The sequence below is a fragment of the Colletotrichum fioriniae genome (assembly GCF_027942845.1).
Source record: "Colletotrichum fioriniae strain IMI 355084 chromosome Unknown scaffold_12, whole genome shotgun sequence".
NCBI lineage: Eukaryota > Fungi > Ascomycota > Sordariomycetes > Glomerellales > Glomerellaceae > Colletotrichum > Colletotrichum fioriniae.
Genome location: NW_027076848.1, coordinates 1,803,850 through 1,820,981, shown reverse-complemented (window position 1 = coordinate 1,820,981; position 17,132 = coordinate 1,803,850). Strand labels below are relative to the sequence as shown.

Below are 17,132 nucleotides of genomic sequence, written 5' to 3'. Positions count from 1 at the left end.
AACCAAGAGCTACTCCAGTTCGGACCAAGCACATTGCCAACCACCAACCACCGAGGAACACACCTCACTCACACACAAAAGCAAGCACATCCAGTATTATCACAACCAAGATACTAGAACGGCTACACCGTCTCCAAGGCCTCGATTTAAGTAACACACACAATTCTCTGCTGGCGCTGCTCATCTCCCCCATCAGGCGCCTCATCGCAGTCACCCACCACCACCATCCCATCTCGCGATAATGGCCTCTGCCGCGACCTCGTCGTCGCGGCCAGGCCCTCTTGCAGCCTCCCGTCCCGCGCAAACATCGAGCCCCCGGCCCTCCGCAGGCGGCCCTTCCTCGCGACCACCGCCCTCGCGCAACAGCATCACCGATCCCATCCTCCGAAACACCCTGCGATACACAATTTCCGCGAAGGAGTATGCCACTCTGCACAAGTACGTCTTGTCGCGCTCGCGCCTGCTTAAGAGGGCTGCGCCGAGCGTTACTGCCGTCGAGCGCATCGTCGATGGTGACAAGGCCGCGGCTACAAGGCAAGGGAATGCTGCTGCCGCTGCTCCCGCTGGTGCTGGGGCTGGTGCCGGGAGAGCAGTGGACGATTACAATGCCCGCGCCGTGCGGCATTCGCTTCGCGTCTTCTTGGGAACAGCTATGGCGTTGAAAGGCTGGGCTCTTATCTCGACCAAGTTCCTGGGCGGGAAGCCAGAGTAAGTTGCTGCTCCAATCATTCATACACGCGAGAAAGACAGCATGCTGATGATGTATGTGCCTTGCGCACTTGCAGTCCCAATGCCAAAAAGCAACCCCTCCACAAGTCGCCCACCCTCCGACTCTCCCTCTCCCTTTCGGCTATCCTCCTTCTCTACCGCATCCTCTTCCGATTCCTCAACCGCCTACGTGCGCACCTTCTCGACCCATCAGCGGCGCCCTTCCGCCAGCGCAACCCGCGCACAACTGCGACCTTGACGTCCCCCTTCGCTCCGGCCATTGGCGCCTCTCTCGCTGGTGCTTTTCTGGGCGTGTATCCCGCCCAGCAGCTGCGCGTCACCATTGCAATTTACACCCTGTTCAGAGCCCTCGAATTCGGCTGGAACTTGTGTGAAGAGGAGGGCATGATTTGGGGCTTCAAGAACGGCGGAAAGGTCAAGAGGGAGAGACCTTGGTGGTGGGGTAGCTGGCTCATCCAGCCTTTTGCTTTTGGACAGCTGCTTCACGCTGTTGTCTTTGACCGGGATTGCTTCCCAGAGGTAAGGAATGCTGCCGAGCCTTGTACTTGGGAAAGTGCTGACCCCTGACCAGTCATACGGAAACTTCATTTTCAAAAACTCAACAGCATACATTCACCCCAGGCCAAACGATTACCCATCTCACCTCAAGTGGCCCAAGGCAATGGAAATTGTCGACAACCTTGCCCAGATGGCAAAGCTAAACTGGCCGTGAGTCTTCCTGAATCATTTCACGAAATCGCCTTCTCTAACAACTGCAGACCCTTTGTATCACCAACTCTCTTCCCGAACAAGGAAACACTGCCGCCAAAGCTCAGTGCTGTTGCGCCTTTGACTTCATCAGCACATCCCATCATCACTTCGCTATCATGCGCTACTCTTCATCCATCCGACCCATCTTGTCTACGAACTTACCTCAACTTCTGGCTGGGTTCTTTCCCTGGCCTCACCAAATTCTTCCTGGTTATTTACTCCGTCATGACCTTTGTTCCGCGGTTCCGCTCGCTGTACAACGCTCCCGTCACAACATTGCAGCGTGTCATCGCCAAGTCGTTGCGTATGAGCACCTTCTTGACAGGCGCCATCTCCACTGCCTGGGCCAGCATCTGCTTTTTCCAACAGTGGTTCCCCCGCACATTCCTGCCGACTCAGAGGTTCTTCTTTGGAGGCTTCCTCGCCGGTCTCTGGGCGTGGGTTGAGCGCAAGAGCGGACGTGGTGTCTTCCTGTATTCGGCCCGTGTGAGCGTTGACTCTCTGTGGAAGGTCGGCGTGAAGAGGAGGTGGTGGAAGGCCATGAAAGGCGGAGACGTGTGGGTCTTTATCATGGCTTTGATGCTGACTGGTGTTGTCTACGAAAGAGACGCGAGGGCCGTCAAGGAGGGCAGCTGGAGAAAGGGCATCAGCTGGGTCCGGGGTGAGGGCTTCAAGGATTGGAGCATCGAAGAGGAGCCCGAGGATGAGGCACTGTTGGAGAAGACCGACTAGAGTGCGGCGAGCGATTCTGCCCTGCCGACGACACGGCCTACGCCTTCCGGCTCCCTGGAAGATATGGCCACGAAGGATCGAACAACCGTCCAGATGTTTGGTGAGGAGATGATGCTTGAGCTTGAGTCGGACACCAAGCCTCCGACTGATTCGTCGTCTTCGACGTCGTCGAGGAGCGAATTAAGCACAATCGAGGAGGAAATCGACGATGAAGACTTGCCCGTCAGCTGGGGAGCGCCCCTCATCATCGTCACAGCTCATGGGAGTGAGTATGAATGAGAGCACGATGCTTTTGTAAATGAACCCTGTACGCTTTGGTGTGGCTTTAGTCATGACTCCATGGCGAGTTTGTTATTCTTGACATTCATATTGTATCAATGGCGACGAGTTCATGCTTGATGGCTGTTATTAAATACCTCCCTAGTAATGCAAACTTTGTAATCGTTTACTTGTGCTTGTGTCCGTATGAGTACAATATCTTGGCCTCATTTTAGTAGACACGAAGTAGATGTATCTCTGATCAAAAAAAGATATAGTGAAACATACTGTCTAATGAGATTAGTCTCAAAGGCTTATTACAATAGCGAATGTTCTGACTAAATGTAGCTGTGGTCTATACCCATTTACGAACCCATTCTATTTATTGCATTACCCCTTGCCATGTAGGAACGACTGACGAAACCATAACAACTGTCATTTTTGACAGCTCTCGAAACTGCTTTACACCGCAGCCGAGGAGACGCGCTCGTGAACTGAAAACGAGCCATACTTGCCACCTTTCCCTCTTGTGCTGTCGGACCCGGTGATGACAGTCCCCAGCGCGCTCTGCTCCGACATGGGCACATAATCGCCAAACAGCTCGTCCATCTGCTCGAGCGTACGACCCGACGTCTCGGGATAGAAAAAGTAGTAACACAGCGCCGCGACGACGTTGAAGACGAAGAAGACGTAAAAGAACTTGAACCCCACGGCCGTGAGGGCCTGCGGCGAAAAGGAGACGAGGACGAGGTTGATGGTCCAGTTGGTGAAGGTCGTGAGCGCGTTGCCGAGAGCGCGGATCTCGAGCGGGAAGATCTCGGCCGGGTAGACCCAGCTTATGATCCCCAAGGGCGTGAAGAAGAAGCCAAAGACAAAGTTCATGGCGACCATGCTGCGTAGTTGGTCTGCGTTGGAGCGGTCCAGGTACTGGAATTGGACGGCGTTGACGAGGAGGGCGGCGGCTAGGCCTACGGCTGAGGCGATGAGGGGCCTTACGCGGCCGACGCGATCGAGCATCCAGAGGCCGACGGTGTTGTATATGATGCCCAGCGCGCCGTTGATGCCGATAATCATGAGCGAGGTCTGGGTGCCGATGCCCAGGAGCTCGTAGATGCGGGGGCCAAAGTAGTTGATTACATTAATACCCGAGAGCGGGGAGAAGGCCTGGACGCCGCAGCCGAGCAGGAGGCGTTTTCGCCAGGAGGGTTTGGTGATGATGGCCTTCCAGAGGTTGCCGTTCTCACGGAGGGCGGACTGGGTGCGGACGGCGTGGCGGATCTCGTTGTACTCCACGTCGACGGCCTTTTCGTCGACGCCGACGCGGAGCTTGTCCAGGCTGCGACGGGCTTCGGCGTAGCGGCCCTTTTCGACGAGCCAGCGGGGGGATTCTTCGAGGAAGTAGATTCCTGTTGCGATGATGATGCCGGGAATGCATTGGAATGCTAGTGGGAAGCGCCCTGTTGTAGTATGTCAGTGTTGTGTTGCCTCGCGGTACACCAAATAGTTTCAACTCTGGATATGAAGCCTCCACGGAACAGGGAGCTCGGAAAGGTGTAGAAGGGAGATACTAGAGGGGCCTCACATGAAAAGTCATTCGTTACAAACGAACATCCATACCCCAACCACTGCGCAACCAGGAACCCCCAACTAAGCATCCACTGCAACAACCCCGACAGTTTCCCACGATGTCTCGCCTGCGCGAGCTCCGAGGCGTACATGGGAATCGTAGACGTCAGCACGCCCACGGCCGTCCCGCCGACGAACCGCCCAACAATGAGAGCGACGAGATTTTCCGACCCGGCCTGGAGCGCGGAGCCCATGATGGAGATGAGCGAGCCGAGGAACACGGTGTTGCGGCGGCCGAGCCAGTCGGAGCAAATCATGTTGATGATTGTGCCGAGGATGGCGCCGCCCTGGAAGGAGGAGACGATGCCGGCCGCGACGGCGTCGGAGGGGTTGAAGTAGGATTTGAAGGTCTGGAGGGCGATTGTGGAGGTGATGATGCCCGAGTCGAAGCCGAAGAGGAAGCCGCCCGTGGCCAGGAACGCGGCTGACCAGATGGTTACATGGCGGCCCATAGTAGCTTGGGACTATGTGGTAATGGGTAGTAGTCGTGGATGTGACCACACCTGTTTAATTCTTTCTTGAGTGAAGAAGTTGGTGGGTGTGTTGTCAGTTGTCTCTGATGTAACCGATTCCCTGAAATGGATAGCTTTGTATGGACCGGACGGCGTGTAAGTGAGTTTGTATCATGCAAAAAACGGCTCCAGTTGCCAAACGTCGTATCTTGGCAACGGCTTGTTCTGTCTACTCTTCCCCACGAACGGAGGAGAAAAGAAAAAGAGGTGAAAGCAGAGAAAAAGAGAGAGGAAGACAAAAAGAAACCTAGGATAAGATGTATGGGAATTCGGATGCATTTCTAGAAAGGCCTGTGCGAGAGCTGGGCATGTTCGGAACGCAACCTCCCAGCTATAAGGTAGGTGAATGACGGCGGGAAGTGGCGGGCGGGAGCTTATTGCGTAAGTCGTCCAGTCTTTTTTCCCCCTTGAGAAGAAAGATGAGGGAGGTAGGGTAAGCAAGCGAGAGTGAGCAGCGCGACAGAGAGAGGTGTGAGGTGTGAGGTGTGAAACTTTTCGCGATAGGATTTCCCAACATAGTCAACGTTGAACCGACGGCCGTTGAGCTGCGAGATCTCTCCCTTCTGTCTGTCCTGCTTCAGTCTTTGTGTCCTTCTACGCACTCTGTAGCAGGACAAGGTTAGAGTTCCCGGTGCCTTTTCTCCATCTCTCTCTAAAAGCACCAGCGGCCGGTATTCCTGCAACCGCACAAACGAAAGACGCGCAACGCAAGTCCGTTTCCTGTACTTCCCGCCCCGGCTCCCCGCCGCTTGAAACCGTCACCAAAACGTAAATCTTGCGATGATTATCATATGCTTTTCTGGCTACCCGTCACCCGCCTCCGTCCACCTCTATTGTGTTCCGATTTTTCCTTTCTAACCTTTGTAAACTCACATGTCTTCCCGACTTTTCGTTCAAAGGTTCTGTTAGCCAAGGTATGGACTACTTTCCGGCTCAAGATGTTTGGGGCTGAGCCAACTCCGACTGCTTTTCCCGTCCGCCCGCCACTCCGGGGATGGATGGATTGTCAAATACATTTTGGACCGGGGCTGGCATGCCGCACCCTGTCTTGGTACCCCAGCTTGCCCAGTATTCTACCCGTCCCCCATGTGGTCTTTTCCACACTAAAACATTGTACTAAAACATTGATGTTTCCTTGTCAAAGAGGCTGCTTTTCAGACGCATGGACTCGGGCGAAAGAACGGACGATGACGCACTTGGTTCCGGGCTATTCCTTTAAAGATGGAGGGGGAGAGGGGGGGAGCTTCACTGCTTCAACACAGACCATCACGTCCCGAAATAGGTGAGGAATGCAATACTCGCCGCATTGGTAATCAGAGTTGGAGAGAGCATGATCTTGTCATAGCTTCAAGTTCGGGCAGCTCCATGTTCTACTCGTCAAATCATTGATTCATGTACTACCTCAAGGTAGGCGGGTTTATATATACAGCCGAACCGGAAAATCCGCCCCATAATTTCTAACAGCTACATCCTAGCTCGTGTTTCCTCCCCCCTCCTCCAGCTCGCAACGTTTCTACGCGCTAGGCTCGGCCCACTCGTAAGTGGAAGCTTGCGGGACGCCAAAGTTGGGCGTGCCGTCCGCGTTGGCGGTAATGGGCTGGACCATGACATAGCGGCTGTCGTCGCACGCGCCGTTGGCATTCGCCGTGGCGTGGAAGGTGATGTAAGTCTCTGTCTCGTCGGGGCTGCGGAAGAAGCTGTTGTGGCCCGTACCAAAGTTGCCGTTGGCCGTCGTCAGCTGGCACCCGTTGCTCTTTGTCCACGCCGAGGGGGAGGACGGGTCGGTGATGCCGTCCCACTCGAGCAGGGCGACGCAGTAGTCGGGCGTCCAGCAGTAGTTGGCCGAGTAGGCGATGTACGTCTTGCCGCCAAAGTAGAGACCGTAGAAGCCCTCCTGGACGGGGACCTCGCTCTGCTCCCACGGCTGGTCGGGCTGGGAGATGATGGTGATGTTGGGCGAGGCGGAGATGTAGTCGTCGTTGAGCTTGCGGACACAGGCGGACTGGTGCGAGACACCAGTCATGCAGGAATAGACAAAGTAGTTGCCCCAGTCGTTGAAACGGACGACGGTGCCGTCGAGGGACCAGTCGTCGGTGACACGGCCTGCGTAGGACCAGTCATCCCAAGGAGAGGCGCCGCCTGGATTCGAGTGTAAGCATACGTCCCTTCCTTCTATTGAATTCATGGCATCACAACTTACCCTGCAAGACATGCATCCTCTGGCCGTCCAGGTTACCGTCGTTCCCGGCAGTGTAGTAGAGGTACCATCTACCGTCAAAGTAGTGGATCTCGGGAGCCCAGACGCTGCAGCATCGCGTCGGGTTCGAGTCGGAATAGATGACCTTGGGCGTGGCCGTCTTCAAGCCTTCAATGGTCGTAGCACGCGCGAGCTGGAGGTTGGTCCACTCGGTCGAGATGAAGTAGTAATATCCATCGAACCACGAGATCTGAGGATCACCGCCGCCGGGGTTGCGGATGGGGTTGGTGTAGGCGGCAGCCGAGCCGAAGAGGCTGAAGAGCCCCAGTGAGGCGGAGATGATCTTGGAGAAGAACATGGTGTGTTCCGGGCCGGTGGACTTGACTGGAAGATGGTGCCTTGCTTCAGAATGCTACATGATGCCTTCCGACAGGAGAGCTTCCCGCGTCTTTATAGGTCCTGAAGCCGTGACATCGACGGACATGAGGTCGCAACGAGACTGCCGACATCATCAGTTTCCCGAGCGTTCCTGGGGTAGATCCACGCGGGAAGGTATTCTGGTGGCATGGTTACGGCCCCCGGTGGATTCTGTCAAGACAAGATGCTCAATTGTAACTGGAGCGCTTTCTGCCACATGTCGAAAGATGCTCGAGTCAAGACGAACAGCCAGGGACGATCCGGCAACAATCCAAAGTAAACCCCATCAATCATTCCATCTCGGTGCTCGGTTCGGGAAAGACAACACTCAAGATGCGGAGAGGCCAAGACTTGCTAACGGGCGAGGGCACCCAATGTCGACGTTGACTACCGGTACCTTGCTTGAGAGAGGTTACACCGGATTGGCGCGCCAGAAAATGAGAGCAACGGGCGGCGGAGATGGCGGGGTAATAAACGAGAGAGCTCGCACTAACTTGTAATAGACGAGCCAAGATTTTTCTCCCTCTATTTCTCTCCAGACTCTCCAGTTTCTCCCACTTGAGCTATGTTGTCTGGGGTTTGGTGCCACCGTTGTTACCTTAATCTGTGGGGTTCGTCCGGTCGTTGTCACCGATGAGGCCTAAGAAAATCCTAGCATCTCCCACACTGTCGTTGTTTACCCCGTATTCGCCCAATCTGTCTCCCATGTCAATGGATTTCAAGGCTCGCGCCGCATCCACTTCCCAGTTTCTCCGTGTGCGCGTGATAGTCTCGCCCCGCGTCTTTGTGCGTCTTGTCACCCAGCCTCTCGAGGCGGTGCACATGCATGATGGTTCCATCGCGATTTCTTTTCCCAAATATGCTTTTAATAAGCGCTCATTGACGTCACAGCCCAGCCCAAAGTCTTTGCCATGGCACTAACCGCGCCCGTTTGCCTTCTGCCGTGGTGCGCTTATAGATACAGAACTCAATCTAACTCAATTGAAGGAAACGTATCTTTCTTACAGTAGCTATTACGAGGATGCGCGAAACTAATTGTAGTCCACCGTGCTTGGCATCATGGTGATCTTCAAGTTTTGGAAAATTCTATGAATCAGCCCTCAGACCGAGGCACGTCGTGTGAATACAACACAGAGTGGCCGGACCGCTTAATTGAACCACTAGATCATTTCATCGCCATGAGATACGAGCAGAGGCATTGTAGAGTCCCACCAAGGTCTTTGAATGACGGTCGATCCTTCATGCATGCACGTGCATTCAGTTGTGTGAGGTCTTGCTATAATGATGAGAATGAACCCAATTGATCGCAGCGGCAGCTTGGATGATCGAATACCGTGGTCGATCCAAGCCTGGATGGCCACTTGAATGGGCTAAGCATATAACCTTTTCAGCTGTCAACGGTGAATACTCTTCTCAGAATACCTTGACATAACCGGGCAGTGATAGTGGTCTGAATGGTAGATCGGCTTGGTCAACCGCGCTCTCCCTGATATCCAACATTTATGGAAATACTACTTGCAAAAGTATCAAAGGCGAAGCTATTCTGCTTCGGCTAGTTGCAACCTCGGCAAGGAACAACGTCTAGAATCTCGAAAACTATCCAGCTTCCAAGACCGACCAAGTTGCATGTACTATACAGCTTGCCCGTGTTGTCGATGACTCCCATAACAAAGATAAAATACAATCAATATTACTGAAAGACTGCACTATCCGGCAACACTTAAGATTCGACAATGGCCGGGAAAGCTGTATGATTGATATAGCAATGCCTCTCGTCGCGCTTACTCGCAAAGTAAGGCCTCGTCGCGATTAGTAGACTCGAAGCGACTTCAATCAGCAGGTTTCCTCATCCACAGAGTGGTGTTGTCTTGAGCTGTTCATGCTAGTTATATCGAAGATGTGTAATACAGGGCACAACCTCGATCTTAGTAAGGCTGCAGAAGGTAGCCAAAGACATTCGATTTTCAGAGACGGGATTGCTTGTATTGACGATAAATGACAACGACACGAGTCTTGAGAGTCAAGCGGTAGAGTTTCCTGCAAGTTATCATGGCAAGAAATCTAGGAAAGAGCTGAGGGAGGGACAGGGATACCAGCATCAGACAAGCCTTTTGATGAAGCAGTGAAATTGACTGACATGATTTACGAATAGCCTCCCACCGGATCCATATTATTGGCTGTGACACCATGCTGCACGCAAGCTTTGAAAAGGGTCTGGTGCCTTCGCTTAGATCAACTGACAACAGTATCATTAGCTTTACTCTCGTCTGCCTCTACCTGCGATTCCACGTACCGCAGATACTGGACAAACTTAGTACACAGGACATCATATTGAAATCATGGAATGCCTCACATTATCAACCGCTCGAACTCTAGACGAGCACTAGGGCACGATTCGTGTAAATGCCACCATTACTATGCCCAAGTTGTTGATGCTACTCCGTGTTCGACATGGGCAGCATTCAATTCTTTGATGTCGGTCTCAGCCCTGGAATCGGACCTCGCAATCGGCTAGGGCCGGTGTCTCGTGGTGACTGCATGGGACTGGTGAGCTCGCACGCTAAGCCACATGGAAAGAGATTAGATCTGAGACATTAACCAACAAGACTCCCTCAAGGCGAGATGATTGCCCTAGCTTTGATCATGATAGGTGACTTGCAGCAAGCGAGCTTCCGCTCCCGTCCCTCATGACACCATGTAGAACCTTGCAACATGTGAGTGTTTCTTGCACCTCTGGTTTGGGTGCATCTTTTGAAAATCCGATGGGTTTCGGAATAGTAGTCCTGGTGGTGTCGTCACTTCAAGATTTTATTGGTCTCTTGGCATTGGGGGATCTTCGAGTCTACGACATATGTGGAAGCGGTTCTTTGTTGTGCGCGGTAGATCAACGATCAACGCATTTCTCGATGTCTGCGGGAACACCCTTTGAAGAATATTATGTCATGCTGTCTTTTCGGCTCCATCAAATAAGTTAAGAAATGGCATTCCTCGTGGTCGTGGCCCATAGGCGAAGCTCCATTACCTAGTTCAACTTGAATCAGCACCACATCAGCGATAACATCATGACATCTCCGCACGCCAACCAAGAAGCTCTCAAGATCATTCTTACAAAGCTGAATCGTCTAGAACTTCGCTTCAATGAAATCGACGACAGGCTAGGTGCTATAGAATGCTCTGTGGTATCAGACACTAGCACAAACCTTCCAAGCGTCTCAACGACCCGACAATCCGTATCAAGCTGTGCATGTACCCTCAGCGATATTCCTCAGCCACTATTTCAAGAGAATTATACACCCCGACAATGTTCTGCTTCGACATACAGAGAATCGGTCGACAAACTACGTCGTCGCTTCGAATTCGATGCTTGCTCCGAAATCGCTCCTAGAATCTCAGAGGAGGAAGAAGTCATCTCTCCCGAGATTGATTTGGAGGACATAATTGACGACTATTCCGATGTCCAATCAGTATCAGTCTACCCTTCACGCTCCGTATCACTATTTTCGTTTCCTCCTCGCGAATCGAGGCCGAGTTGCGATGTTCCCAATGTTCCCTCTCTGCGATATGAAGACTTGATGATCCATGCCGAGCAGATCTCGTACTCGGATTCAAGCAGACGAAGCAGAAGGAGCTCAGCGACTCAAACCTTCTCAGAAACATACGACTCGCCTAGCACACCTGGGACTTCATTTATTCAGGGATCATGGGCTGGCAGCAGGCGAAGCTCGACCAAGGACACTTTCAGCAAAAGGAGGGGGTCCCTTCGACGAGCAGATTCCCTGACATTGAATAAAGATCTAAAGGCAGAAGACATAAGCAGAGATGCTCCAACGGAGGTGGCACAAAACCCATCTATTGCCACGAAGACAACTTTCATGAGCGCTGGAGAACGAGAAGACGTCTTGCGTGTCTACCAAAAGGCACAGAAAAGGGCTAAAGCGTGCGTCGCATTTGGTCAAAGGTTCATGTACAGGATAGGAAAACGCATGGTGAATATGTCAGAAATTGAAAAAGCTTGATTGTTTAACATAACAGTCCGAAGTTTATGCGCCAGTCATCCCTGATCAACGATTCCCCTGAAAGACCAGGCACTGGAAAACAGTGATTCGAACCGCGGACCGCGGGCTCCCCACATGATCCTCAGTACTGCAAGTAATACCGTTGGAGCATTTATGTTATTTGAGACATATATACTGATCATACTAATTGGTAATAAGAGACACAACTGCAACAAGTGGACCCAGCGTTCTAACAAATTCCATCCTCAAAGGACTCACTCTTGCAATTACCTGCCTCCTGAGCTGATCAGCCTGAGCAAGGTGCAACGGTGAGGGAATGGAAAACGGATTCCGTTCTCATTGTGATGTTCCATGGCCTGTCTCAACACAAACTCTAAATCGCGCTTCAGGCCATTCCCTTCGGATCCCGCGGCAATCAACCAAGCAAAACCCAGCCCGCTCGTCGTCCCTGTCAAGCGCGATGAAATGTTCGCCCAAACACACCGTCTGAGCGCAGCAAGAAGGTGACATCTGCATGGTTGACACGAGGTCATTTGGGCAGCAAAAGTGTAATCAGTCCAATGGGCCGTACCGAAGTGGTGGTGTGAAGTCTGAATGTACTCTGTCTTTCATCTCTGCAGGGATTTTGGCCATGGATTCGACTCCCTCAAGGAGCACGACCTGCTGCCCAGCCTAAAATAAGGTTAGTTACATCGGTTGTTCGCAATCTGCAAGAGGGCTTGATTGAACGTCGTTGACTTACTGCAAAATGATGAATCATATGGCAATGAAGCATGCTAGCGGCAGGGAAAGCGATCTCGTATCGAATGACTGTCCAATCTCCAGTGCTATTTCCGAGTCTGCAACCGTCTCGATTGGGTGGATTGATGAGATTGAAGTGCTTCGCCATGCCGCCCTCGCGAATTGCATCCTCGACCGTTGGCCACGGGAAGCCACCAGTTCCAGTGCCGATGACGAAAGCCTTGTTGTTGTGCTTGTGGAATGGGTGTTGAGAAGTGACATTGGCACCATTCTCGAAGATGATGTCCACGACGGTGCCATTCTGAAGCGCACCACCTTGTGTGTTGTCTCCGTAGGTTGTCTCGCCACGTGACTCCTCGTCCCACAGCAACGGTGGAAGCTGTTGACGGAACGCCTGGTGAGGACCGATGTTCAACGCCCAACTGCTGGGGCCCGTCATATTGACGAAGAACTTGACGGTGTTGTCTGCCTTGGTTGGAGGAGCTCGCGCTGGATAGGGTGCAAGCTTAGTCTCGTTCATGGCCACAGAGGATGACGAGATCAGGGTTCCGTTGAGATGAACCCAAGGCTTTGTATTAGGAATCTCTTGTTTCAATTCGTTGCCTTGATCAGGATAGCGGAGGATCCCAAAGCCCTGAATGACTTGTTCTGGGCGGAGCGATGTCAATCTAATGGCGTAATCCCCAGGCTTCTGATTGAGGCGAACGAGAATGCTACGTATGTCTTGTTAGCGGTTCATCGTAGGCAAAGGCGATGTTCCCCTGAATATTTCCTCACCTGATGCGCTCTCCAAGATTGCAATTGGCAACATGAACCTTCTGGGGATGCACAAACTCTCCATCGGCAGCGATGACGTAGAACTCATGCTCATCCACGCTGATTTGTAGCTCGTGGTGCGCTCCAGAATGAATGAAATTGATCCAGATCCATTCTTCGCCGCTCTCAGCTTCAAAGATCTCCAGATCAGCAAACGTCGGCCGGCAAGTCTGTTCATTTGCGAATTCCTTTTGACCAATTTGAGGTAGACAACCAAGAGAGTTTCTTCCTGGGCCTCCCACGGAATCAATCAGGTCCTTTGGATGGCACACTGTCCTTCCCTTGCCGTTGATAACGATCGAGTTGCTGCACCATGGAACAATACCAGTATCCCGGTACATAATCAGCAAGATGTCCATCGGCTCGGCGTTCCAGTCACTGATGACAACATGTTTGGGATGCTTCTCCGCTCGCTTCATGCCCTCAATGTCCTTTGGCGAGGACGATATCAACTCGTAAGGTCTTGGCCTCCATGCAGCAGGTGCAATCCATATCGGCCCTCGCATGCCATCGGCAAATGCAGGTCCGAAGTGACCATGATAGAAATAACTTCCATACTGTTGTTGAACTGTGAAGCTGTACGTGTAGGTATCTCGAGGTTGGATGGAGTATTGTGTCACACCAGGGACTCCATCATTCCAGGGTCGGTCGATTTGGTAGATGCCATGCCTGTTTGTGTGTAAGTCTAGGTAGGATGAGAGGCCACAATTGTGGATTGGCTGGGGAATACATACCAATGCATGGTCGTTTCAAAGGCGAGCTGGTTGTCCAAGAACACCTCAACTTCGTCGCCTTCTTCCGCTTCAATGAGGGGCCCTGGTGTCTCATTGTTGATAGCAAAGACAGGTCGGCCATGTCCATCCCCAACATCCCATTTGTTTGTGATCGTAAAATTATACCGCCTCGTCTGAGCTGCCAGGCTAACGCCGGCGAGCAAAGACAAGATTGCACACTTCGTAAGAGCTGCCATGACTGTCTTCCTGGCCCCGAGAGAAGCAAAGGAAATCGCTCGAAGGACTGCCCAACACTTCTCTTTACGGTTCCCAACTTGTCCTCTTTTACGGCGTTCTTCCCGGGTCGGACTTCTGTCGTCCAGGTATCCCTACAACCATCCGATGCAACCGTTAGAGTTTACCGAGTCAGGGGTGCCAACCCGCTTTCCCGCAACCTAACTCAAAGGAAAACCTGTTCAACATGCTTCCGAATGGTTGGAGTTTACGGAGTGTAGGCGGAGTGTCACTTTAGAGTTCAAGCAGCATATCTGCCCCGTTCTTCGAGGCCTCTACGCTCGGTCGAATGTCCCCAATTATCGTGAGGCTCCATACATATCGATTGCAAACCCCTGGCAGACCTCAAAGTGTCGAATCATGATCAACGCAATGCTCTACGAAACAGGGTCGTGCTCCTTTGCCACAACACCTTCGGAAAAGCTACAACGTTGCAAAGTCACGGTCCGAAGGACAACGGTGAGACCTAGCGTCTTCGAAGGGGCGATTAGTAGTCAGAAATCTGACTACCGAATTATGAATCTGACTCAGGGCGGGAAGAACCCCAGGAAATGTCGTGTCCTGAGTCGGCGGTCGCCATGGCCCACCTGGTTGTTATTGTCGAGTTGCCCAGACCAAATTCCCTTTACCTTCCCCCGAACCCCCCGGGTCAGAAACCTCCAAGCCCAACGCGAAAATGGAATCAAAACAGCAGTTACTTGAGCCAGCACAGCTCGGTGTTTTCCAAGGGAAGCCGAGGAACCGCTACACTCGAAATGTTTGGTTATCTGGCTTGTCCACGCTGTTGCTCCTTGCTCTTACCGGGCTGTGGAGGAACGGGTACCCGCTCACGGGGCTGCTCGGTAGCTGGGGCCGCCACAACCCCAGTGGACAAGACAGACTCATGAGAGAGTACACGCTTCAGTCAGGAGTGAGATGGATGAACCCAGGTCTGAGCCAGGCTTACCATCAGCCTTATGGAAGTGACTGACATGGAATTAGATGGTGGTCGTTGGAGAGTCATGTTCGTTTGCAACGGACAAACACCTTGCCCCACGCTGTACGCTGAGGAAGGTAATCTCGTCGCATTGACAGTCAAAAGCGACGTCTATGCTCAGTCTTCCATTCACTGGTCAGTACCTCCCTAAACTCTACGTCACTTTCTGGTTTGATATTGACCCATCTAAAAAGGTCTGGCATCGGGCACAAGGCGTAAGTGGCAGTTCCAACATTGCAGTGTAGACGGGATACATCGCTGACTCCGTCTATCACAGAACCGGAAGCTGGAACGATGGTACCGCTGGGATATCGCAGGTTCGACAATATCGCGCGGCTCACATGTGCAAAGCTTACATTGACATAATAGTACCCTATCCTTCCTCGCGGCAACTTCACAAGCGTAATTGACACGACTGGCTCCTGGGGCCTCAACTGGTACGCTGAGCACACAACTGCTGCGTCTGCTGATGTAGGCTTCCCCCCTTCTCATATGTCATACACTCAATCTTTCGCCTGCTCAACGTACACCCTTCTCCATCCAGACGTTTTCTTTTCATTTCTCTGCTTCTCTTTTCAGTACCATCTCTCTTCAAAGTCACCAAGCTACACCATTCTGACTTCGAGCATAAGGGCTTGTATGGCATGGTCTACGTAGCGCCAAGCCCATCGCGGCTTCGGCCCTACCGTCTAATCACCGAAAATGACATCGAGCTGCGGAAGATTATGGAAGCCGAGAAGCAAGTCCGGCATCTCGCTATCAAGAACCACCAGCACCGAGACACTGGCTGGAAAATGCTTCGCATGCGGGCTGAAGGGTCGGAGTTTTATTGCTATGATTCGATTCTCGTCAATGGTGAGCAAGTCAACTCACACCAGAGCTTTACACCGCTAACTTGGGCCGCGCCTTGTAGGCAAGGGCCGTGTACACTGTCGCCAACCGGGATACGAACAATTGAACGGACTTCGCTTGGACGAGACAGGTTGCATCCAACCACCTGGTCTCCCCTGAGGAATCATGCACGCCAAGTGAGGCGGACTATGAGGTTCGTGATGTCTGGCTGTCATGGCGCGGCGACTATGAAAGATGCTGACCATAACGGAAGATAATTGAAACGGAAGGCAGAGAATACATAATGTTGAACCTGATCAACATTGGCTTTGAGCACTCCGTCATGGTCTCCATTGACAATCACAAGCTAACTGTAGTTGCGAACAATGGTGGCTTCGTAACTCCCGAAGAAGCCGATGTAAGTCATCCCGCTTAACGATTGTCCTCCTTTGACACAGACTTACAACGCCTAATAGGCTGTCTACGTGCCCAGCGCTGGAAGGCTCACCGTTTTGGTGAGCCTGAAGGCGGATCCTGGAGACTATGCCATGCGCATCTCATCCACGAGTCAGATGCAGAACCTGCAAGCCTATTCAATCTTGAAATACCCAGTAAGTCTAATCGTTCAACGATCAAAATACAAGCTGACTTGGCGGACATGGTAGGCTAGCCGCAGACCTATCTATGGCGAGCCGATGAAGGTTCCACAGCCAGCTTCAACCGACGATATCTGTGTTCTGCCCGATGGTTCCACAAACCAGGGTTGTAAAGCTGTTGATGGCCAGTTTCTACCGCCGTACCCTGCCACGCCGCCTCCTTCGGCCAAGAGTTTGCATCCAGAGACAGCAGACTTCACCTTCCATCTCGCTGCCGGATCTCAAGCTTCGCCCACGGAGGCTCATGTGCCGGAATTCTACCTCAACGAGAAGCCTTGGCAGTTATTCCGCTCATCTTTGATGCCTCTTCTATTCCACGCAGCCAACGAATCTAGTTCCCTAGGGTCTCTTGGAAAGCCCATCATCGAAGGTATTCCAATGGGTTCCGTCGTTGATCTCATCATCGAGAACAACCTGAACGACACGGTGCCACTCTACAAGCATGCCGATCCCGCTTGGTTGCTTGGCGCGCAGCCGAATGCGAGGTTCTCGCAGAAGAGTGTGGAGGAGGCTCTCGTAGGTCGCAATCACTTGTTTAAGTCTCTCAACCTCAAGGACCCTGCTCTCGTCACAGTCCACGACCTCCCTCCCCTGGGATGGAGTGTTTTACGATTCAAGGTAACCGCGAAGGCCGCTACTATGATTCATGCCGTGAAGCTTAGATATTTCGCGGTAAGTAGTCTACGCTTGTCTTTACACCACTGTTCATTTTAGCAAATCAGACTGACAATATTGCGAACCTCAGCTGGGCATGTCTGCGCCGATCATGGAGGGCATCCTGAGCAGTGACCCCGCAGAGTTTCCCGAATCAGCTGTCAATCGCCCACATGTGGAATTCGAGCCGAAGAATGATGGCGTATTTGGCTAG

General features: G+C 52.4%; 6 protein-coding genes across 6 annotated transcripts; 3 read left to right on the top strand and 3 right to left on the bottom strand.

The window, feature by feature from the left end:
* Nucleotides 1-241: 241 nt before the first annotated feature.
* N0V96_009718 (uncharacterized protein) lies at nt 242-2,211 on the top strand (the record flags this gene model as incomplete). Its single annotated transcript, XM_065758725.1, has 4 exons — nt 242-708; nt 786-1,248; nt 1,301-1,437; nt 1,488-2,211. 4 exons carry the CDS (start codon nt 242-244, stop codon nt 2,209-2,211), a joined length of 1,791 nt encoding a protein of 596 aa, XP_065612790.1.
* A 93-nt stretch (nt 2,212-2,304) lies between these two features.
* N0V96_009717 (uncharacterized protein) lies at nt 2,305-2,652 on the top strand (the record flags this gene model as incomplete). The annotated part of the gene is made up of 2 exons (XM_065758724.1): nt 2,305-2,476; nt 2,636-2,652. 2 exons carry the CDS (start codon nt 2,305-2,307, stop codon nt 2,650-2,652), a joined length of 189 nt encoding a protein of 62 aa, XP_065612789.1.
* Nucleotides 2,653-2,931: 279 nt separating this feature from the next.
* On the bottom strand, nt 2,932-4,547 carry N0V96_009716 (uncharacterized protein; the record flags this gene model as incomplete). The annotated part of the gene is made up of 2 exons (XM_053190385.2): nt 2,932-3,926; nt 4,154-4,547. 2 exons carry the CDS (start codon nt 4,545-4,547, stop codon nt 2,932-2,934), a joined length of 1,389 nt encoding a protein of 462 aa, XP_053052315.2.
* Nucleotides 4,548-6,120: 1,573 nt separating this feature from the next.
* On the bottom strand, nt 6,121-7,162 carry N0V96_009715 (uncharacterized protein; the record flags this gene model as incomplete). Its single annotated transcript, XM_053190384.1, has 2 exons — nt 6,121-6,746; nt 6,808-7,162. The coding sequence occupies 2 exons, from the start codon at nt 7,160-7,162 to the stop codon at nt 6,121-6,123; spliced, it is 981 nt and encodes a 326-aa protein (XP_053052314.1).
* A 4,627-nt stretch (nt 7,163-11,789) lies between these two features.
* On the bottom strand, nt 11,790-13,764 carry N0V96_009714 (uncharacterized protein; the record flags this gene model as incomplete). The annotated part of the gene is made up of 4 exons (XM_053190383.2): nt 11,790-11,909; nt 11,980-12,691; nt 12,756-13,463; nt 13,529-13,764. 4 exons carry the CDS (start codon nt 13,762-13,764, stop codon nt 11,790-11,792), a joined length of 1,776 nt encoding a protein of 591 aa, XP_053052313.2.
* A 1,126-nt stretch (nt 13,765-14,890) lies between these two features.
* N0V96_009713 (uncharacterized protein) lies at nt 14,891-17,132 on the top strand (the record flags this gene model as incomplete). Its single annotated transcript, XM_053190382.2, has 7 exons — nt 14,891-14,992; nt 15,147-15,248; nt 15,410-15,594; nt 15,903-16,026; nt 16,085-16,219; nt 16,274-16,936; nt 17,010-17,132. The coding sequence occupies 7 exons, from the start codon at nt 14,891-14,893 to the stop codon at nt 17,130-17,132; spliced, it is 1,434 nt and encodes a 477-aa protein (XP_053052312.2).